Raw genomic sequence first — 23,587 nt, forward strand, 5'->3', positions numbered from 1 at the left:
TTTACATTCTAGTTTTTATTTTGATGTTGCTCGTTTTTGATTACCCAATAGAGTAAAGTATCAGAAAACTTAGGCTTTCAAAATAACACAAACAAATGCCTTAACTTACAATGCAAAAAATAATGCAAAGAATGGATTTAGCTTAGCAGAAATGTATTTTCTGAGGAATGCAAGTTTTCCAAGCATGCAAGTACTTGTACATATACACATACAAACATATACAGTGTATTATTTAGTGATTTAAACATTAGTGTTAAGAACAACTTATCAGAACATACTTTTGGTTAAGTGCTGAAGCTGCATTAGTTCTCAGTACACTCATTCCTTCTCCTCATTCCACTAAGTGGAAGATGCTTCTTGCAGGCCTCACTTTACTTCTGATAGCCTTACCTTTACTCGACGTGTATAACAGTGCCGTCTGAAAGCACACTAAGGAAGTATCCGTCAAACTTTCCTCAATTGATAACTGCACTGCAAACCCAGCATCAGGATTGATGTTGGCAAGAGATAACAAGTCAGTGGAACGCACAAAGAAGTTTCCATGAAAAGTATGCATTGAAAGACCTAAGAGACAGAGAATGTGGTACAGAAGATGAGTAACAGTAGTTTCTTTACCACAGGCTAGTTACTTTCAAAATAAATAAAGTCAGCACCCCTGATTTTAAATCAAAGGGGATATTTTGGCCATTGCTAACCTATCAAACAATATCTTCTACAAGGAACAGTTGGTAGCATAGGTAGACCAGAAGTAACAACATCACATTTATAAGTTCATACCTTTAGTGCATCTTATCCTCATGACAGCTTCAAATCCAATTTTTCTTGTGAGATACCGTTTTAGGTCTTTTTGTAACTTTTCTGCTTGTGAAGGGTTGTGATTATAGTGGAAAGATGGATAGTAATAGATGCATCCTGCCGAGTACTTGGACATGCAAGCTTCAGAGAGAAACGTAACTATTAGCTACAGAAGCAAGAATATTCTACTTGTCTAGCAGTAGTACAGATTCTAGTGAAATCTGAATTATAATGAAAAGATCTAAGACAAATAACATGTAAGTCTCGTACAACAAAAATTTTTATAAAATAGAGAAAAAAGATTTACTTTAGAGCTTTTAAACAAAATACTGTCATTTTGTATTTGTCTAGGGCTTTAAAGTTTACAGATAACCCTCACAGACATTAAGCATCTAATTCACACGCCTTTCTCTCCCTAAATTGAGAAGAGTAAAGGACAAGTTCAGATTTAATCATATGCTAAAAATGTATACATGAGCAGATAAATGCAATGACATCTTACCTAGAGAAGCAAGATCAGAATACTGTGAACTCAAAAGGAACAAATCCACCGCAGTCTGCTGTCCTGAGCAGTCTAAAGCAAGTTTCTTATAAAAATCAGTCGCAGGGCCAAGGTGTTGTACTACCTAAGTCAATAGATCAGAGTAAGAGCTAGAAACTTCTAATCGCACACACTTCTATGTCTCTCCTGCATCAAAAAGGAGGATGTCCTCTGCTCCACTACCACACTATGGGTTTGTGAACAGACTCCCTACGACAATAATTGCTAATATTTATAAAAAACACTTTCTGCCAGCACTGATTCAGATGTTAGACATAATTTCTCATATATATCCCATAGGATATACACACACTAACACACAAACATACATACATGTATTTTTTTATGATGGTGAGGCTTAAACTCAGTGCTATGTTTCCAGCCCTTTTTGCTTTAGGTTTTCTTCTCAGATAAGGTCTTACATTTTCACCTAGGGCTGCAATCTTCCTATGGCTCCCTCAAAGCTAGGATCAATCATTATACTCAGCTTTTTTGTTGAAATGAGGGGGTCTTGCTAATTTTTTCTTGTGACGGCTTTGAACCTAACCATGATCCTTCTGATCTTTGCCTCCCAAGTTGCTGAGAATACAGGACTGAACTACTGTAACTGGCCTTCCTATAAGATTTTAATTATTAACTAATGCTAGGGATTGCACTGAAGACTGTGCACCTGCTAGGCAGGTACTCTATTACTGAAGGCCATCCCAACCATTATCTATCACAGATGAGAAAACTAAGGCAAAACTCATTAAGTAACTTGTCTAAGATTACATAGCTATGGAGTGGTGAATGCTGGAAGAAATCCAAGGACTCTAACTCCAGACTGAGAGCTGGGAAATGTTACTCCATACTGCTACACAACAGGGCTTGAAATAAGGACCTAGGTTCTGTCCCTGAGATTTTGTGCTCAAGCCACAGTTCTACTTCCAGCTTTTTGTTGGTTAACTAGAGGTAAGCATCATGGACTTTCCTGCCCTAGCTAGGTTTGGACCATAATCTTTAGGTCTCAGTCTCCTGAGTAGCTAGGATTACAGGCGTGAGCCATTGGCCGCTTCCTCATTTTTAAATGAAAGACTAAGTGACTTCTAAATTTTTACAACTTTTGCAAACAACAACAAAATTTAAAAAAATCTGAATTAATCTCTCCCTATTTACTATTATTATTAACAAAGTTAAAAAGGACAATGAACAAGTCCTCACACAGTCTGTAGATATGACAGAGAAACTAAACATAGAATACCTTTGTACTTGACCTTTGATTAGGATCTTCTCTGGACTGCAGAAGTCCTGCACCCAAGGAAGGTAACTGTGTCTGAAATACAGACACACGGCCCCCTGTTGGAGACATTAATTTAAAAGCAGCCTGAAGGGCAGGACCAAGGGCACTGTGTGTTTCTCGTGTATTGGTGAACATGTTTGGTAATGCGTTCAGTAAGTCTTTTATAAGCTGGGAAAACAAAGATTAAAATTTGAATTACTGAAAAGATAAGACAATATTCTTTAAAACATTCCAGAATATAGTGTCACTGCATCTCTAGGGACTGTAAACTAAAGAGTCCACAGACATTCTATCCACATTGTCTACTGTCTGATATTACCGCATCAGGTAAACACGTTAATATCTAGCCACCAGATGAACTGACAGACATATTCTAATATTCTGAGGAAATAAATCAATCTCACCTCTTTGCTTTCATATAGATTCACAAGTAGACTATCCGGTGTAGGTAGAAAAACATCTATAGGGAAAATAATCAACCAATCAAGTCAAAAGAATACAAGAAATTAGAAAAACTTATTTTTTTTAAAAATCAAGATGTCACACATAATATGCATTCTATCACTGTGATAATATACACTAGGTACACATTATCTATACACGTGTAGGCTACATATACAGGTACAGCATATGACAAATGTGTTGTAAAATGAAGCAGCCCATGACCCAGAATCTGTAGTTACTTTGCTGCCTGCTCACCGTCTATGTCAGACACAATCAACATCTGTGGCTGAGACAGTCCCTCCTGTAAGTTGTAGAAATGAATAGTGCTGTCAAAGGTCATGAAGCCTATTCTTGTTCGAGAATCTCCTGGAAGCCTGGAGATAAAAATGGCAATTTAAAATTCAAAGTAACATTTTATTTCAGAAAATAATAAGATAGTAAGTCATGTCAAATTTCAGAGGAGATAAAAGATGTATCTCTTATCTAAATTAATATAAACATAAAAAGAAGGATGAACTATTTAATTCTCAGATGAAAGTGTTTCCATGTTTAGAATCTATACTTCCAAAAACTGTATCACTATTTAAGTAAGATTATGGCACAGGGAAAAGGGGAATAAATAAAAATACATTATACGCAGGTATAGAAATATTATAATGAAACTCCTTACTATGTACAATTTAATATATGTGGGTCGGGAAGGTGGCTCAGTGGTAGAGTGCTTGCTTTGCATGCCTGAGGCCCTGGGTTCGATTCCTCAGCACCACATAAGCAAAATGAAAAAAGCTGAAAGTGGCGCTGTGGCTCAAGAGGTAGTGCGCTAGCCTTGAGCTAAAGAGCTGAGGGATAGCGCCCAGGCCCAGAGTTCAGGCCCCATGAATGGACCCCCCCCCAAAAAAAAATTTAATATATGCAAATAAAAAAAAGTAGAGTTGGGTACTAGTGTGTAATCTTAGCCTTTGAGGAAGCTGAGACCTGGAATATCGAGGTACAAAGTTAATCTAGCAAAAAAGTCCCATAAACTCCAATTAATCAACAAAAAGCAAGGCTGGAGGTGTGGCTCCAGTGGTAGAGCATAAGCCATGGTTAACATACATTTTTTTTGAGGACATTTCAAATCTCCTTAGTATTTTTCGAGTACAATAAACTAACTATAGATATCACCTTGAGTGGATCCTCTTGTGTAATTAAAATTCTGTCTCCTTAGACCAATATCTCTATGATCCAACCCTGTCCTCAACCATGGGGTACTCAGCTTTCAGTGACTGGCTTAGGTTACTCAACATAATATCCTTCAGATCTAGCCATGATATCTAGTCATTCAGACTGTTTATACCCAGGCTATGTTATTGCTTTCTGAGCCCCAATGTTCACATGATTTTAGTCAGAGGGCAAGTTTGGAATTACCTAAAATTTTTACTAAATTTAAAATTTTTTAAGTTAACCTAGGCGCTGGTAGCTCATGCCTGTAATCCTATATATACACACAGGAGGCTGAGATCTGAGGATTGAGGTTCAAAGCCAGCCCAGACAGCAAAGTCCATGAGACTCTTACCTCCAATACTTAACCACCAGAAAACTGGAAGTGGTGCTATAGCTTAAAGTGGTAGAGCACTGGCCTTGAGCCAAAGAGGTCAGGGATTGCACCCATACCCTGAGTTAAAATTTTTTTATGTTATTAAATTGTAACAACTCAAGTAGCAGGCTCCTTATTCTATGGCAGAAAGTTTATAGATACTAAACCTAACAAAACCCAAACCCATAAATTACAAATAAACACTTCATGTCTTTTTCTATATTTATATACATATATGTAACTGTCAACAAAAATATAATCTTACTTGTCTAAGTTTTCTAACAGGGATTGGCACAAAATTGTTAAGTAGCCAGTTTCCTCTGCGTTATGAGACACATCTAAGACAAACAGGTAAACTGCGGGCTGAGGAGGACGAAGCTGAAAGAAAAAAAAAACCAACAATGCAATTTATGTAGAAAGCTCAATTTGTTCTTTTTACATCTCTGTTACTACTGAATATTTACTGAGTATTCTGTACCAGAAATGCACAACAAACAGGATTGCTATTTTCCTTAAATGAAATTCCTCTCTTACAAAACTTGTTGGGGTTTGAGCACAAGAGACAGTTGTCACAGTTGAACAGGTGCATTAAATGTGTTCCTGATAAGGAATGTTGGCAAAGAGATCATTTAAAGGTGGCCTCATTTATTATTAAGACAAACTACTGAATAATTAATACAAACTACATATAAAATGCTTGTTTTTGGCAGTGGCGAGGATGAGCCATCCATGCGCATGCTATCTGCCACTTAGCTCTATCCCCAGCCCATGAAAGTTTCTATTTTTTTCTTCAAAACAATAAAATAAAATAAAACTTGACATTATCTCTTTGGTCACCTGATAATGGCTGAATCCTAAGGTAAAGTGCTAAGTATAAAGGAAGTCCTTGTGATGGTATTACAAGCATATTTTTTAAAAGTCCATATTGGTCAGAAAAATATACTGACATACTGTGGGTATGATGATATGATGGCTCAGATGAGCATTTGTAAATTCCAGGGAAGACAAGGAGAAAGAGAAGTAGCTGGGCTAACAGACTAAATTCTTCCTTATAGTGATAGAGTGTACATATGAGTACATACCAAGACCTCTTTTTTGCAGTCCTGGAGATTTGACCCTCATACATGCCAGACCAGTGATCTACCACAGAGTTACCCCTCAAATCCATGAAGTGTTTTTTTTTTCAATGCCCATGAAAGGTTATATAAATCATAAGAAAAAAAAATTAAGATCTTTTTTGCTTTGCTATTTTAATTAGATCCCAAAGTTGAGAACATAGTAAATTATAATGGTCAGAAGCTGAGAGAAGTGATAAAGAGAAAGTTTACTATAGTCCATTGGAAATAGACACAGAAAGTGCCATTACCTCATAATAGGATAGATTACACAAGATTACATAAGAGATAATAAACATTACAGAAGATGGGAAAGCACATCTGTTTTTCTTATGCAGCTTTCTCTGCTAGCAGCACTAAACTGCTACAGCCATCAAGGATTAGAAATAAAGATATAGGAAAAAACATAGCTACTATACATCTATTAAAACAGGCTGTGGTGTGGCTCAAGTGGTAGAGCACCTGCCTGGCAAATGAGGTTTGATCCTGAGTTCAAACCTCAGCATCACCAAAAAGGACCTCCCCAGAAAGTATTACAGTGGCTAGGAATGTGGCTTAGTGGTAGAGTGCTTGCCTAGATTCCATTACTAAGTACCACATAAATAGAAAAAGCTGGAAGTCTAGCTGTGACTCAAGTGGTAGAGTGCTAGCCTTGAGCAAAACAAGCTCAGGGACAGAGCCCAAACCCTGAGTTCAAGCCCCAAGGCTGGCAAAAAAGAAAGGAAAAGAAAAGAAATTACAGAGAAGGCTAGGAGTGGTGGTTCATGCCTCTAAACTCAGCTACTTGTAAGGCAGAGACTGAGAAAATAACAGTTTGAGGTCAGCCTGGGCAAAAAGTTAGTGAGACCTCAATCTTTACTTAATCAATAAGCCAGGCATGGTGGTCTGCATTTGAAACCCCAGCTGCATAGAAATGTTAAGTAGGAGAATTACAGTTTGAAGCTGGCCATGGTTAAAACTGTGAGACTCTACCCAGTTAAAAAGGCTAGAGTACCTATCTAACAAGTGCGAACCCCTGAGTTCAAACCCCAGTACTGCCAAAACAATAATAAAATATGACAAAGTACATAAGCAGGACATAGGCTGATTTTTTTTGTGTACGTTTTTTTCCCGCCAGAGGTTTGAACTCTGAGCCTTAAACTTGCTGGGCTTGCTTGTCTGGCTCATGCTCTATTACTTGAGCCATATCTCCAGGCTGGCTTTTTGATGGTTATTATCGGAGATGGAATCTCTTATTAGACTTTTCTGTTGGAGGCTGGCTTTGAACTTCAATCCTCCAAATCTCTGAGTAGAAGGGATTACCAGTGTCAGCCATCAGTACCCAGCTGTGCTTGCTTGTTTTTGTAGCTGTTTATGTGCCCATGTACTTAGGACCTTCCTGTCTGTGAACCCAAACTGGGATTACAGGAGTGAACCACCATGCCCAGCTGTAAAATGAGATTCAGCGTCTATATAATTCAAAGAGCACAGAGAATTTGCTGATAGTACAAGGAAGGAAAATATTGAGTGAAAGTACTGGGAGAACCAGTGATATCTTTAAGACCCCTAAAAACTGCAGTTTTTGGCAAAAGCAAACATTTTCTGTTCCAAGTTACTTAAGTTTAAATGGTGAAAGACTATGCATATCTACTCTAGGCAAGTAATCAAGTCCATATGGCCACAAACTATAAAAGCTAGCGCTTACCATAAGACACTGCAAACATTTTTTAGTGACCTAATACATTCTGGGAGATCAAGTAACATTTAGAAAGTGTTTTCTATTTGCTAAGTGCAAACTTTCACTATTAATTGTTTAAAAATTAATAGCATGGGCAACTGAAATATAGGCAAGAATTCACAGAAAATTATAACTGTATAATTAGCCATGACTAAACTTTTAACAGTGAGTGGTTACCATGTAATCTGAAGAGGCGATGAACTCCACGGTGGAATTCTGAACTTCTGGCCGCTTATGAGGCTCTCCATATGATCGAGTAAGGGGGTTATACATGAATTCTTCAGGAACTGGATAAGAGGGAGGAACAAGTCTAAAGTTCAACACTTAGCAGCAATATTTATGAGGAATACCAACAGTTTTGTGAACATTTAATGACAAAAAACAAATCCCTTAATCTTGCTTGAAAAAAAGGAGAAAGAAACTTATTTTCTAAATTAGGCAAGGAGACCAGATCATAGGTAACCTTGCTTCTTAAGTCTTCTGTCCTATTTATTACATCACATTATACAGAAGGAAAAATCAGAGACACAGAAATATGAAAGCAATTATAATAGGGAGATATGCAAGAAATATGTAAAGAGGCTGGGCACTGATGCCTCACACCTGTAATCCTAGCTATTCGGGAGACTGTAATCTCAGGATCTTGTTTCAAAGCCGGACCAGGCAGGAAAGTCCCTGAGACTCTAGAGCCAAGGGAGAGCACAAAGACCTGAGTTCAAGTGTCAGTATTAGCACAGTCTTTGGAGTTTTTGTTTTTTGTTTTTACTCTGCCCTGTCAATTCTCTTTACCTCCATGGCCAACCAATATTAAAATACCCTGGCCTATAATCTCTCCAGTAAAAATGGCATGAAAATTGTTTTTAATGCAATAGGGAGAGGAATCATGACGAAGATGTAATAAATAATACTAAAGCACACTACAATAAGAGTCAGAAGCTCACCATCATTTACTCTATAGCATAAGTTGCACTTCCATCTACGCTGATCAATGAAGGACACAAACGGGTTGATGTATGTTCGACAAGATCGGCACCTCACAATGGTATTTGATGTTATCACTGGTAATTGCTGGGAAAGAAAATAAAGATGGTGTAACAACAAGAAGAACCCCAGGGAAAAGCAGAACACTAACTGTTCTACTCCATATATAGAGCAGAAATCACAGATGGATTTTTGTGTGGTTTCGTGTTGAACTGTACTAATTAAATGCAGTGCAGTGTGAAACCACACAAGCAGCTGTGGTTTTCTTCCTCGTTGTAACCATAACAACACAACAACAAAGTCACACCAGATGAAATCAATGTCACTAGCTGACAAGAAAGCCTAGTTGGCTATGAAAATGATGTAAGCTACAGCTCATCAGAGACTCAAGAAAAACCAGTGAGAGAAACCAGCACTTTGCAACAATGTCTTTGTCTTGTGCACTGCAAAATGTCCTAGGTACCTGGTACCACACTATCAGACGCTGCTCCCACCCGGAGGGAGCTGAGGCCAGAAGCAGCCAAACACAATGTGCCTTAAAAAATTCATCTCCAGGCTGAGTTGGGAATGGAACTTTATATTCAAGGTAGAAAATGTGAAAGTATGGAAAAAAAGATTAAGAGGTCATATATTATTTATTCCACACACCAGAGTTAACCTGTTCTCATTTTAGTATACTTTATCCTGGCTTTTATTAATAACATAGGTTTTTATTTCATTTTTAAACACAAATATTATATTTTTTTCCACATATACTACTTTCATTATGTAACTATATCAGGCAATGTCATTAACTAAAAATGAGAAAAGAAATATGTTCTTGGAATTCCAAATCCCAAAAGACATCAGTGGTAACATTATAGTGTTATATATATGGAATATATACTGTCAGAAGGTATTGTGTATAGAAACTGTATTTAGAGAACACTCACCAGAAACACTCACAGAAAATTGCCTTAGCTTAAGGGTAAAGTTGTAATAGCATGGACGTGACTAAATGGTACTGACTGAAAGCATAAACTTAGGGTACTTATTCCACATTACAATTCTACCTTCTATTCACTGTGATCCTTTCTACACATTCAGTATGGAATAAACTCCAGCAGGAAGTGTAATCATCTTTATTCCAGCATCCAGCACGGAAGCTGGGTGATAATCTCTGATGACAGATTACAAAAGAAAGCTGTGGCAACTGGATGGATAGAAAATCACACTAGCAATTAAGGTGAGGGATAGAAGCAACTTGTAAATAAAATATTTCTGACAAAACATTTTTGTGAGGTTTTAAAAAGTGAGGATGTATAAAAATGTTTAATAACTAGTAATTAAACCAAATACACTGTAGAAATTTTGTTTCTATTCAATAATCCTAAACTGTTCATGCTTTCCCTAAAGTTAGGAAGTTTATTTGCTCAATTTGGAACAATCAATTTTCCTTCTAACCCAGACATCAATGTATCTTTTTTTTTTTTTTTTTTGTCGGTCGTGGGGCTTGAACTCTGGGCCTGGGCTCTGTCCCTCAGCTCTTCAGCTCAAGGCTAGCGCTCTGCCACTTGAGCTGCAGCGCCACTTCATCGATGTATCTTAATAGAGGACTACTAAAGCTTTTGCACCATGCGTCGCTATGGAGCTTGACATTTCCAAAAAACTTAAAGAAAATCTTTGTTACTGCATTCAAAGAGAATTACTTCTTATACTATATTCACTGTTAAATATCCTTAGAATGTGACTAATTACATATATTAATTACCCAGAATATAAATTTACATCTTGATTCCCTGCTAGGCAGGAACTTCTTTGGGAAAGGTTATTTTATTATTAATGCTTAGCTTAGGGTCTACTGGAAGAAACTAAGAATATGCTTATTGACTTGAATTTCACAAATGATTATTTGTAACTTCAGATAAAATAAGATCAACATCCTTTAATCTCCGGCACCACAAAAAATAAAGATGACAATTCTAAAAAGTATCAAATATGAGTATCTTTTACATAAACCCATGTCAGAACCCAAGATACTTAAAAACATTACTTTACCGTTAGATCTCTAAAGGGATGTAACAGCAATCCTAAAGGAAGTTTAGCTTTATTCAATAAAGCCTGTGTCTGTGGAATATTTGTCAAAGTACACCGAAATGAGCTGCAATAAATATAAACATGGAATACGTTAGCTGTCAGAAAAAATATCAAGTAGATTGGATAACATGTAAAGGCACAGGTGAAAATCACTTGCACATGTTATTATGATGATACAGAGGAAGATCCTGGTTACTTTACCAGGCGTACATATATACAGTTGTCCAAAGACCTAAGTGAAGGACTGCATATTCCTGGGAGGAAAGCACAACACATTCAGGAAAAACAGACTCACTATGACTAGCCTGTGGGACTAGGCACAAAGTAGAAAACAAAGTAGAGAACAAAGGCACACTAGGCCTCTAACACCGTTGCTCCTGACTTCCCTTCCCCTCCCTTTCCCCAGCTCCACTCTGGACTCAAGACTCCCTACCCATGCCATAAAGAATGACTTCTTTCTGATTTAAACTATTTGTTTTTTCCCTTCCGAACCTTACAACTATGGGGGGGGGGGTGAAGAAGGGAAGAGATAGGAAGGGGAAACAAAGGAGGAGGCAACAATGTTTGATAAGAAATGTACTCATTATCTTGCCCACATTTACACACACACACACACACACACACACACACACACACACACGCACACACACGTTGTCAAGAGGTTTTATTTCCCTCTAAAAATTATTAAAAAAAGAATGACTTCTCTCTGAGCTCTGAGGTATGCTTCCACTTCTGTGCTACTCATCAGTCTGATCTGCTTTAGTTAGCTGAGTACCTTGTCTGCCTTTGCCGGATATCAGTCATTCTGTCCTGTGTCGCCCTACTGGTGTAGCACACACTGAGGGCTATAACCTACGAAAGTGAAAGTTAACAAAAAAAGGACCAATAAAGGAGCAGCCAAAGAAATAGCACGAGTGCTTGGTAACCAGAAAGGGTTATTTTAAGCAGTGTGGGTAGCAGTGTGTAGGGCTATGTATTTACTCTAGGCGGCCGTTCCTGGAACACACCCAGGCGTTCCTGCTTCAGGACTTCCTCTGCTGTCTAGGCAGCTTAAAAGACTTTTTTCCTAGTGCCCTGTGGCTGCTCTTCACTGCATTCAGACTTCTGCTCATACACTAACTCCTTGGGAAAACCTGCACAGACCCCCTCAACTAAAAATAGTCACCTACCATCCTCACTTCCACTTCTGTAATATTCTGATATTGTATAATACACTTACTACTTTAATGGTACATATTATGCTTTCTCTAATAGAATGAATTGTATGATTCCATAGAGATCTTTTGTTTATCTCTACTCCAAACATAGAAACAGATGCTTATGTTTAACTTAGAAGGCAATCAGTAAATATTTATTGAATTAATGCTTTATCTTACTGTGTAGGCACTATTACTACAGGTTTTGCCAACCCTAAACTGAAAATATTAAACATGAAAGGCACCAAAATCCAAAATATGATATATACTTGACAATACTGACATTTTATGGGGGTTACATAAATTGCAGCCTCAAATTAGTAGATTTGTCCAAACGTTTTAACATTTACTCCTAATTATTTTACTTTTGATAAAACATACACAAACACATAAGTATCCCCCTACCTATTTGGTCTCTTATTTTTTATTTCCTTTTTTATCTATTTTTTATTTTTATGTCACTTTTTAAAGGGTTTCATTATGTGAAACCCTTATGTGTCTCATCCTCCTGATGCTTAATCCTTCTGATGCTGAGATTGCAGGCAAAATTACCATTTTGCTAGGCTAAGATCACTTTTACCTATACATACAGTATAGGGGATACCTAACCATTCATAATACCAGGCTATAAGCAACTTGAGCACAGACTACAATCATAAGGCAGTTGTTGTCAATCTACCATCCACGATTTACTGAGTTTTATAGAAGTGATCTGAGTATTCACTGCCTTAATCACCAATGGGGTGTCTGCTGTAGTATGATGAAAGAAGGGAAACAGTCAGAGGTTTCACTTCCTGTTCTTCATTTTTGTTTTTAATGGTTCAAACCCTAGGGTTTGAACTCAGGGCCTCAAACTTGCTCGGTTAAAGTTCTACCACCAGAACTACACCTTCAATCTGGCATTTTACTGGTTAACTAACAGGAGATGGAAACTTGTGTTTGCCTAAGATGCCTTTGAAACTTGATCTTCCAGATCTCAGCCTCCTGAGTGGTTAGGATTACAGAGACCAATGCCTGGTCATCAACTTCCTATTTTGCATATTTGAATCATATTTAAAGTTTTGGATGTAAGACAAGTTTTCAGTTTCTTTTTTCCCCAAGAGCTGCAAACTATTGCCTTAGGAGACATAAAACACTGACATTAAAAAAGTATCAATTTCATAAGGCAAGGAACAAGATGATGTTCTGGGAATGAGTTTACTTTGTGAGGATAAAGTCTAGGAGCAGTATAATGGCTTCTACAATGCATGTGGGTACAGAGGAATAAGCTATTCTTAGATGAAAAAGTACTGAAAGTAGGCAAGACCCAAGAACATCTAGTTTGGGAGGCCCTGGGAGGTGAACACAAAGCTGGACACACAGAAAATATACAAGAATTTGGTGGCACTAGATTTAGTAGCCAGCTACTCTTTTCCAGGGGGTGAGAAAATTCTTCTTAGTGAATGAAATCCAAACCTAAACTCAGATTGAATCAATAAGTTGGGGTTAATGGTCATCTCATTTCTTTACAGGGTGTGAAGATAAAATTCAAAGAGACACAGGCTTTATCTAAACCTGTTCTTGAGTTCACATAAGCAAGGTCTGAAGAAGATATGTGAGCATTCCTTACTTAGGAGATAAACAGAAATTAATTCTGGTATAAGGTGAGGAAAGAGATTTAACAAAATGAAAAATGACAGTCATGTCTGGGTACCTAAAACCCTACTTCAATCAAATAGACATCATCACCCTAGTATTAGGTGACAGGGGACTAGAACCTAATCTGCATGTTCCATTGGTTTCTACAGAAACTGAAATAGGAAAGTCCTCATGAACCAAAGTTTCCATCGGGGAACACATATCACACTACTTCTATTTATTAAAGTTATACAATATTTTCATTAAAGAATATTACTTGAGAAAGATCACACAATAAATGAATACTTACTCTGGGCTACAGTTTAACTTCTTGAGTTCTAAATTCAAGTTAGGTATAGGAGCCCAGACTGGAGTGGGGGGTAAAATATCCTTCTCCTGAGTGAGGTTTACAGGCCTCAGGCTTTCTGGCTGTGGAGAACTCTGAAGACTCAGTCCTCCTAGACTGGAAGAGAGGTGGTTCACACCAGGATACTGCTGAAAAGAGAAACCCAAAACAACATAAAATAACTTAACAGACGTGAATAGAGCTTTTTATACAAGATTTCAATACAAAGCAAAACCAAGAAGGTGAAGAAATTTAAAGCTCAGTGATAGAATTACTCCATAGAGCAATCAATTTAAAACATACTTGAAATACTGAATACACTTAACTCTCATCAGAAAGACCAACTCTAACAACGAAACTCCAGCAACAACTGTTCAACATCAAGAATGTATTTTTCTTAAATTGTTCACACTGAAAAGGCAGGATAAATGCTTAGATATTTTCAATTACCAATTGTCAGCATGAGTTGATGACTAAGAAATTTGTTCACTGAATTTTGCATTGCCCATTTTTCTTTTCTTGTTTTTTTTTTTTTGGAGGGGGGTCCAGTTGTGGGGCCTAAACTCTGGGCCTGGGCACTGTCCCTCAGCTCTTCAGCTCAAGGCTAGCACTCTACCACTTGAGCCACAGCGCCACTTCCAGCTTTTTTCTTTTTGCTTATGTGGTGCTGAGGAATCGAACCCAGGGCCTCATGCATGCAAGGCAAGCACTCTACCACTGAGCCACCTTCCCAGCCCCCATTTTTCTTTTCTGTTCCTTATATTTTTAGTAGGAGTTCTTAGCTTTGTGGTTACTCAAATTAGTTTAATGAATTACTCACTATTTGATGTTCAAACTACTCAATCTTTGGCCAGTGAAAGTCCCTTCAAGCTGACTCCAGTGCCATTTTACTTCATTTATTATTACTTACCCTCCAAGCTCCCAGTAACCTTTTAATAACCCTAACAAGCCTTTGCTGTTTTCTTGCAGGAATCTTATTCTTTTTAAATGAAGATGATATCTAGAAATCAGAATCTGGGCTATAAGATTGCTTAGTGCTAGTGTACTATATTGCTTCCAGACTTCCAAAATGGTAGAAATAGAAACAGTCTTTTTTGTTGTTGCTGTTTTTAACAAAGAAAAAAACTTTGTTTCCATTTCCAGGAGCTCATTTTGATAAATATTTTATATAATCAGATGCTGCCTTTGTATTCCTCTCCTAATAATATCCTCCTTTGGTCCCACTGTGTGTGAATGTCTAGAATCCTGTTAATTAAACACATGAGTTTAAGGAGAAAGAAAAAAATGAGTTAACATTGTTTTCTAGACTCAATTAATAATTTTACTTTTATATCTGTAGTTCTCTTTTGATGAAAATTTTAGTTCCTAATGGTAACAGCCTGATTGATGATTATCCCTTGATACCCCTGAGGGATTAGCACATCTTCCTCTCTAGAGTGTTTACAATCTAAATCTTACAGTGTAAACGATTATGCACATGGTAATTATACTACTGTATTATGTAGAGAACGAGGAAAAAAAGTTTGTGTATTTCTTTCTCTGTCTCCTCCTTTGCCTTTCCTTTCAAATTGAACTGAGGATCTTGCATTTGTTGAGCAAACTGTCTACCACTTGTGCCTCATTTCTGACTTCCTCAAATAGTTTTAGTTTGCCAGGTGCTGGTGGCTCACGCCTATAATCCTAGCTACTCAGGAGGCTGACATTTGAGGATCGTGGTTCAAAGCCAGCATAAGCAGGAAAATCTGTGAGACTCATCCAATTAACCACCAAAAAACTGTGGCTCAAGTGGCAGAGTGCTAGCCTTGAGCTGAAGTGACAGAGTCTGGGCCCAGAACTCAAGCCTGACAACCAACCAAAAACTGGCAGTTTCCTCTCCACAACTGACTACCAACCACTGATCAACCTGACATGTCTAATGTGTGATAATTTTAATTTTTTTCCTTATAGAATTGTTTTTTTATTTATTTGTTTGTGTTAATCCTGGGGCTTGAACTCAGGACTTGGGCTGTATACCTGAGGTTTTTTTTTTGGCTCATGGCTAGTATTCTACCACTTGAGCCACAGCTCCATCTTTCCTAAAAAACAAATTTGAAAAAATTTCTCCTTAAAAGTTTTCCAACACGTAAGATCATCTCAAATCAAATCACTACAAAGAAAGCCAATAGTTTTCAAAACCATGCCACTATGCTTAAAGTATTATAAAGGTATTATAAAGTATTACAAAGGTATTATAAAAGGCTGCGTAGAGCTAAACTAAGGTACATTATCCTTATTCTAGCACTTCAAAAGTAAATGGCCTCCTTAAAATTGGTTTGATAATGTTAATCATAAATGAAATGCAACCATACTTTCTTTTTTGTTTGCTTTTGTTTTGTTTTGGTCATGGGTCTTGAACTCTTGAGCCTGGGCGCTGTCCCTGAGCTCTTCAGCTCAAGGTGAGCACTCTACCATTTGAGCCACAGCCACTTTAACCACACTTTCTAACAGACACAGATAAGATTTTAAGCTCCAGCTGGGTGCTGGTGGCTTATGCCTGTAATCCTAGCTACTCAGGAGGCTGGGATCTGAGGATCACAGTTCATGGCTAGCCCGGGCAGGAAAGTCCATGAGACTCTTAACTCCAGTACTACTCAGAAAAAAAGTGGAAGTGGAGCTGTGGCTCAATGGTAGAGTGCTAGCCTTGAGATAAAGTATCTTAGGGACATTGTCCAGGGCCTGAGTTCAAGTCCTAGGACCAACACCAAACAATGACGATGAAAGATTTAAAGGTCTGTTACAGGTTGTGTATGCTCAAATAATAACTTTATCTATAGCTAATACGTAACATAAAAGAATGGGAATTGATATATTCCAATAGTCTCATTCATAAAAACAGGCAGTAGGTCAGATTTAGCCAAAGGTCTAAACCCTGCCTGAAGGAATTATAGAACATCATTTACTGATGCAAAATAAATTGTTTTCTTCTTGTCCAACACTTCCAAGAATCAATCTTCTCTTTGTACTGTTTCTGCTTCTAATTTTCAGTCTTAGTTTAGCATAAGATATAATTTCCATAAGACTAACTATAAACAGTTTAAAAACAGTTGTTCCATTTCAATCATTTCCCTATATTTATTTTTGTTCCGTTTCAATCATTTCCCTCTCAAGATAAAAATGTGAAACATTTATTGTTTTGTGTACAATTAAACTGATAAGACCTTGTAAGAGGTGGCTTTGGAAGAAGTCATGTCAGACTGGTCCTGGCAGCAGTTAATGAGCATGGGAGGTCCGTGTTCTGTGCATGGAGGCTCTCACCAGGGTCATTTTCGTGTCACAGAGAATGCTTCGAGTGAAAAGCAGGAACTAAAATAAATCCTAAGCCATATCCTACTATGTCATTATCTGAGGACAATGCCAGCTTACATTTTTTTAAAACTTAACATTTAATTTCCTGATTATAAAATGAATACTTGTGCACTGCAGATTGAAAGCTAAATCTAAATCTAGATTTAACCTCTTTAACATCTGATCACTAGGGAGAGGAGAGGAGAGGAGAGGAGAGAAGGAATAGGAATATGGTAGAGAAAGTGATTTTGTTCAAAGCACTTCAGTGCGTGTATAGAAATAACACAAATGCATGCTGATTCAAGAAATTTAAAAAGTGATCATTAGTTGGACAGTCTTCACATGGCTGAATGCATACCTGAGGATACTGCTGGAATCCAGAATACACAGGGTTAGTAGGATGTACTCCAGCGCTAAGCGGCGCTGTTGTGTGCTGATAACCAGTGTTCTGATAACCAGGCTGAAGAGTTGGGTAACCATAACCAAAAGGCTTAACCATTTTTGAAGGGTGAGGAGCAGCAGAAACAGAAGCTGGAGCAGATGCTGAAGAAGGAGCAGGATCAGGTTCAGGGCCAGGATCAGGAGCAGGACTGCTTGCTGATGAAGAATGCATATCTAACAAGGGGGAAAACATGGTGTTCACAACTGAAAATCAAAGACTTGATCCTGGCAAACAATAACCTTTTCTTTTCATTTTCCCTTTTCTTTTCAAAACTTTATACTCTGACAAATTCTAAATGCACATCAAGTAGAGGGAATAACGAACCTACCTACCAACATCCAGCTTTATCACTTTTTTTTGCTAGTTTTACAGATTGCTCCACACTAGGTATCATTTAATCAATACATTCTTTGGTTAGTACAGCTTATACAGCTTTTTGTTGTTGTTGTTCCAAGCTATTATTCTCTTAGCAGGATTGAGATTAAGAGGCAACCATAGCAAAGCAACACTGTCAAAGCGGGACATGTGGCTCGCACCTGTGATCCTAGGAGTAAGGAGGCAGAGCAGGAAGATCCTGAGTTGGAGGATACCTGGGCTGTTCCTGAGTTTCATACAGAGATCCTGGCTCAAAACACAGGAGTCTCAACTACCTTTTTTCTCCCCTAACCTGTCCTTTATCTGACCTTGCCAAATATGTAAATGTGTCCATGGTAGGAGTAGCACATTTCCAGAATCCCCTAAAAGTATTTTTGGCAATACTGAGGTTTGATCTGAACTTGGGCTCATGATGTAGGCTCTCTACCCACCTAAGTCAAACCTCTAGCTCAGTGTGATCATTTTAATTTTTCCTTATAAAATTATTTATTTTTGTATTAACCCTGGGGCTTGAACTCAGGGCCTAGACACCATCCTTGGGCTTTTTTTTGCTCAAGGCAAGTACTCTACCACTTGAGCCACAGCTCTACTTTGGACTTTTTTGATGCTTAATTGGAGAGAAGAGGCTAATGGACCTTCCTGCTCTGGTGGCTTTAAACTGTGTTCCTTAGATCTCAGTCTCCTGAATAGCTAGGATAACAAGTATGAGCCATCAGTGCCCAGCTTAAAATTGGTATTTTTTATTAGCAATAAGACTGCAAACATAGATCCTGAAAATTAGCTGACTTAATATTTTTTTAAAGTTCCTTGAGGCATCGCATCTTTCTGTTCAGTCTATTGCCTCTAATTTTGAAAACACACTTCTGATGATCATTCAGCTATCATCTGTCCTGAGTACACAAGGCTCAACTTACTGGTGTTCTGGTAACCTCTTAAGACTTCTTATAGGATTAGCGCTTTAATACAGTTCATAGTGCTTTCTATCTCTGGGAACATAGGTAGAAAGCTCTTTTAACATGACAAGTCATCAATTTAAGAAACAAAAAAATTGAAGTCATAAACATGAAAGTTAAATTTCTCCTTTCAAAAGTTCTATAGATCAGTTCTATCCTAGAAGTAGGATAATAGATAATAATAGGGTACAATAGGCCTTTAGTTCATTTACTATTTTTACTATAGATGCTTAAATATTTCCTTTACTTTGGTGAAGGATAAACAGCTACTAGAAAACTTGTGTTGAAGCATAATTTATTATAAGATTATAATTTGTTGACAGAATATTATAGACAAATTGATGGCTGTTAAGGCCGTGGCCTTTTAATTGTCACAAGTGACATTTCATTTCAGGTTAATTCAAAGCTTGTAAAATGCTAGAGTTGTAGTGCTCACTATTTCAGTGAGCGAAGTAATTCCCTAACACTTCAATGGTGATTGCTTTTGGAACTCTTTGTAACTTTACATGTATACAGCCATTAATTTCTAAGAAAAATGTTTAATTTGAATTTGAATATTTGAATATTCCTGAAAAAGAAGGTATTTTGTAGTAAGCTGACAGGATTAAAGTTTTCTACTGATTCAGAGAATAGTGATGATGGAGAGCATGCAGTTAAGTACAATACTCCAACTTTAGTTAAACTTCATCCTGGATTATAATCAAAGTGGTAAGAAATGAGGACAAAATTATTTGTTCTATTAGTCTTTAAGTGTGAGGGGTGGGTATCAGCCAAATAGCTGTACTTTCCTTCAATACTATCCATTACTCCTGTATTCTTAAATAATCATTAAAGTTATTTCTAGATATGGCTAAAAGTGATGCCACCAAAACCTATCTCCAGTAGCTATTTACCAAGTAGAGGTACCCAGAGGCCACAGGGGGAATAGTCAGAGGCTAGCTGAAAGGAATTCAAGGACCTAAACATAAAAACAAAAATAGAAAATTTATTTAAGAAGTTATTTTGTTAAAAAAAAAAAGAAGGGGAAAGAAGAAAGTTACTCACTATTAAATGTTTCCTTGAAAGAGGCAAAAGAAAAAAACCACTAAAATAATTTCCTTAGGCCTCCTAGAAACAATACTCACAGTTATCTTAAGACAATGGACATGATTAAATTAGGACTGAGAAATGTCAGCAAAATGTCCTCCCACTCCATTTTTTTTCTGTCAACTAATGCAACTAATGCAACAGATGTTTCCTTTGAAACCAACTGATAGTAACTTTTAAAGTGAACAGAAGCAAGCACAAAACAAGGTACCTGGGTAGCTGCCTCCTTCCAGGGCGTCATAGCTATTGGGCATGGGTGAGGCACTGCTCGTAGTAGAAGAACTGTCCATACCTGCGGGAAAACCCAAATAACCTGTTGAGTTTAAAACTACAGTGCATCATACAACAGCTGCTGCAACTTGTTGTGTTCAACTAGGAACATTTCTGACAAGAAGAAATTAAAATGAAACATTTTTTAAAACACAAATTTATTAAATCAAATAGAGATAAGCATGGGGAGATTAGGAAATTGAGCAGAATGAAATTCAATTAAACGTATTTAAGAGAATAGATATCCAAGTATAAGATTAAATCTTAATGAATTCTATACAACAAGCTTTCTGAAATGTTCTAGTTCATGACATGAGCTGATTCCTAGCATATTACTAAGCTTTCATGTGCCTCAGTTTATTCATGTGCAGAATGAAATAATGCCTGCCATACTTAGTAAGGGAATATGAATGAAGGCTATTCAATGAGGGTTAAGTGTTAAGACTACAAGAATCTTTATTGTCTGTATTCATTCAAAACATTAGCAATTAGGAGCAAAGTTGACTGCAATTTATGATAAAATCTGGTGACAGGACACATCGACAAGAAAACATAAATGTATTTCTCTCATTCACACAAGTGTTTTATTGGAAACCTACAAATACCTAAGTAGATGTGCTAGAGTATATACTTACAAGTCAAATAGAAAATGCATTAGGCCCTTCCCAAGTCTACTTCCAAGTAGACTTGGATCTACTTCCGAGTGACAAAATTCCTTAGTACAGAAGATAATCTTTGGCTCTTAATATCAACATTATAATCAATGTTTAAATTACAGCTGAGGTTGAAAAGAATGAATATGCACAGCAGTATTTCACTAAGTAACGAGAATTAAGCATATTGATGAAGGGCATAATAGCTACAGTTCTTGGTGTAGGAACACTCTTCTCAGCAAAGAACGTGATTTGAAGGCACAGACTGGGAGACCACAAAATTCTGTCATTTACATGCTACATAACTGTGGCTAAGCTACAATAATATTGTCTTCAGAATATGAGTGTGTTTTCCTTAATGTCCTGTATATTTCTAATGCTCTTGTGAGGCTTAAATGAGATAGTGGAAATGAAGCTATTTCATATCCACATATGAAGTTATAAGTAATAAATAAGTGGAAGACACTAATATTTATTAAGTATTAGGCAGCCTGCTTTGTTGTAAAAAGAAAATTGCTGCATATATATATATACATACACACACACACACACACACACATACACATATACATGCTGTTAATCTTAATAAAGTAGTTGGTCTTCCTTTTTGAACTTTTTATGAATTTATAACAAAAGCAGAACACTGATATGCTGTGCTGAAAGTCTTACAAAGTTGGGGTGTTGGTACATTCCTGTACATGGGAGACCAGGAACGAAGAACATGACTTCAAGGCCCATTGATCTATATAATGAAACCCTTTATCCCCAAAAGACAAAAGTCCTAAAGTAGTAGCATTAAAAAAAAAAACAAACCAAAACTCAAATGTTCATCAACAGATGAATAAACAAAATGTGATAATGTTTATATAATGATCTATTCAGTCCTAAAAAAGCAATGAAGTATTAATAATACATGCTGCAATGTGAAAGAAACTTGAAAACATATTAAGTGAAAGAAGAGACACAAAGGCTACATATCTACATGAATGTTATGAATAGTAAATCTACAGAGTCAAAGGAAAGACTGGTGGCTCCCAATTTATGCAGAAGGCTGAAATGAGGAGTTACTGCTTAATGAGTATAAACTTTCCATTTGGGATGATCAAACTGTTTGGCTCTGTCTAGTTCAATCTATAGTTTAGGACATAGAACTAGACAAGCGGGGGTTGCACAACATGGTAGATGTTGTAAATGCCACTTCAAAATGGTTAGTTTGATGTTATAGGAATTTTATCTTGATAAAACAAAACCATTTACTAAGATATTGCAGTGGAGAAGAATATTCTTTTCAGAAAATGGTATTAGAACAATTTGTCATATCCATATGCAGAAGAATGAAGCCAGACCCTTTTCCTATACTGGTCTTGACTCAAAATAAACAGTAGGCCTAAATTCAAGTTATAAAATTCTTAGAATATGGAAATCTTCATGATCTTGTGTCAGACAATGAATTCTTTGATATGGCACCAATGCAAAAGGAACAAAAGTAGGGGCCTTAAAGTTAAAAATATTTCTGCTCTAGCAGGCTTATTCATGTAGTCCTAGGTACTCAGGAGGCTGAGAATGAGGATCACAGTTCAAAGCCAGTCAGGAAAGGAGAATCCATTAGACCTTTATCTCCAATTAACCACCAGAAAACTGGAAGTGGAGCAGTGGCTTAAAGTGATAGAGCACTAGCCTTACCAGAAAGAGCTCAGAGACAGCATTCAGGCCCTGAATTCAAGGTTCACAACAGACCAAGAAAAAACAAAACTGCGCTCAAGAGTACAACCAAGAAACCTGTATTGCCTACATCTCTCTTTTATTTGAACAATTTTTACTATGTGTTTAGTAAGACACAACAACACGTGTTTGCTATATCTTAAAATAAGAAAAAATAACCAAGTAGAGACAAGTTGCAAGGCAGAAATATTTATAATCATATTATCTAATAAGTATCTAGAATATAAAAAGAACTCTTAAAAATTATGATAAAAATGGACAAAGATATTTCTCCAAAGAAAATAAACAAAAGCATAAGCATATGAAAAGATGTTTACAGCATTAGCTGTCAGGGAAATCATAATTAAAACAATGAGATTCTACTTCACATCCTCTACATTAATTATAACCAAAAAGACTACTAATACCAACCTTTGGCAACATAGGAAAGTATAACTTATTTGGTATAGGTATTTTTAGAAAACAGTTAACTTCTCAAAAGGTTGTAACCCAGACTTTCTACACAAGACAAATGAAAACATATGCCTATATTAAACATTTGCTGACAAATGTTCATAACAGCACAATTTGTAACAGTGGAAAGATAGAAACAACCCAAACATCCAACTCATGAATGGATAAAAGGAAGGGAACCTACATACATAAGATTTTCAAACAATAAAAAGGAATGAAATGCTCATACTTGGGCTAAGAGAAAGAAGTAGAAGTAAAAAGCAGTATCATGTACTCTTCATGAGACGTTCAGAGACAAATGTATGGAGACAGAAAGTAAATCAGTGCTTGCCTAGAGCTGTGTGCTGCTCAGCTAGACTTTAAAGTTCTTCTAAAACATAAGGGGCTTCTGTTTGGGGGTTATGCAAAAGTTCTAGAATTAGTAGTGATGGCTGACAAACTTTGTGAATATACTAAAAACTGAACCGTAAGTACAATTTAAGTAAGTGGTTTATGGTATGTGGAGTATATTTATTATTATTATATATTTTTTGACAGTCCTGGGGCTTGAACTCAGGGCCTGGACACTGTCCCTAAGCTTCTTTTTGCTCACCACTTGAGCCACAGTGCCAACTCTGGCTTTTTCT

At 36.9% G+C, this 23,587-nt stretch overlaps 1 protein-coding gene across 1 annotated transcript in view; it reads right to left on the minus strand.

The window, feature by feature from the left end:
* The window catches only part of Sec24b (SEC24 family member B), a 56,964-nt gene that overhangs the window by 11,699 nt on the left and 21,678 nt on the right, over positions 1-23,587 (minus strand). The window contains 15 exon segments of the mRNA XM_013023832.1: positions 391-564; positions 778-936; positions 1,298-1,421; positions 2,577-2,783; positions 3,020-3,075; positions 3,315-3,433; positions 4,901-5,013; positions 7,645-7,754; positions 8,409-8,535; positions 10,486-10,588; positions 13,648-13,832; positions 17,366-17,409; positions 17,412-17,493; positions 17,495-17,622; positions 20,075-20,155. Coding sequence (XP_012879286.1) covers positions 391-564; positions 778-936; positions 1,298-1,421; positions 2,577-2,783; positions 3,020-3,075; positions 3,315-3,433; positions 4,901-5,013; positions 7,645-7,754; positions 8,409-8,535; positions 10,486-10,588; positions 13,648-13,832; positions 17,366-17,409; positions 17,412-17,493; positions 17,495-17,622; positions 20,075-20,155 — 1,812 coding nt within the window.

This window comes from Dipodomys ordii, unplaced genomic scaffold, assembly GCF_000151885.1.
Source record: "Dipodomys ordii isolate 6190 unplaced genomic scaffold, Dord_2.0 Scaffold70, whole genome shotgun sequence".
Lineage (NCBI taxonomy): Eukaryota > Metazoa > Chordata > Mammalia > Rodentia > Heteromyidae > Dipodomys > Dipodomys ordii.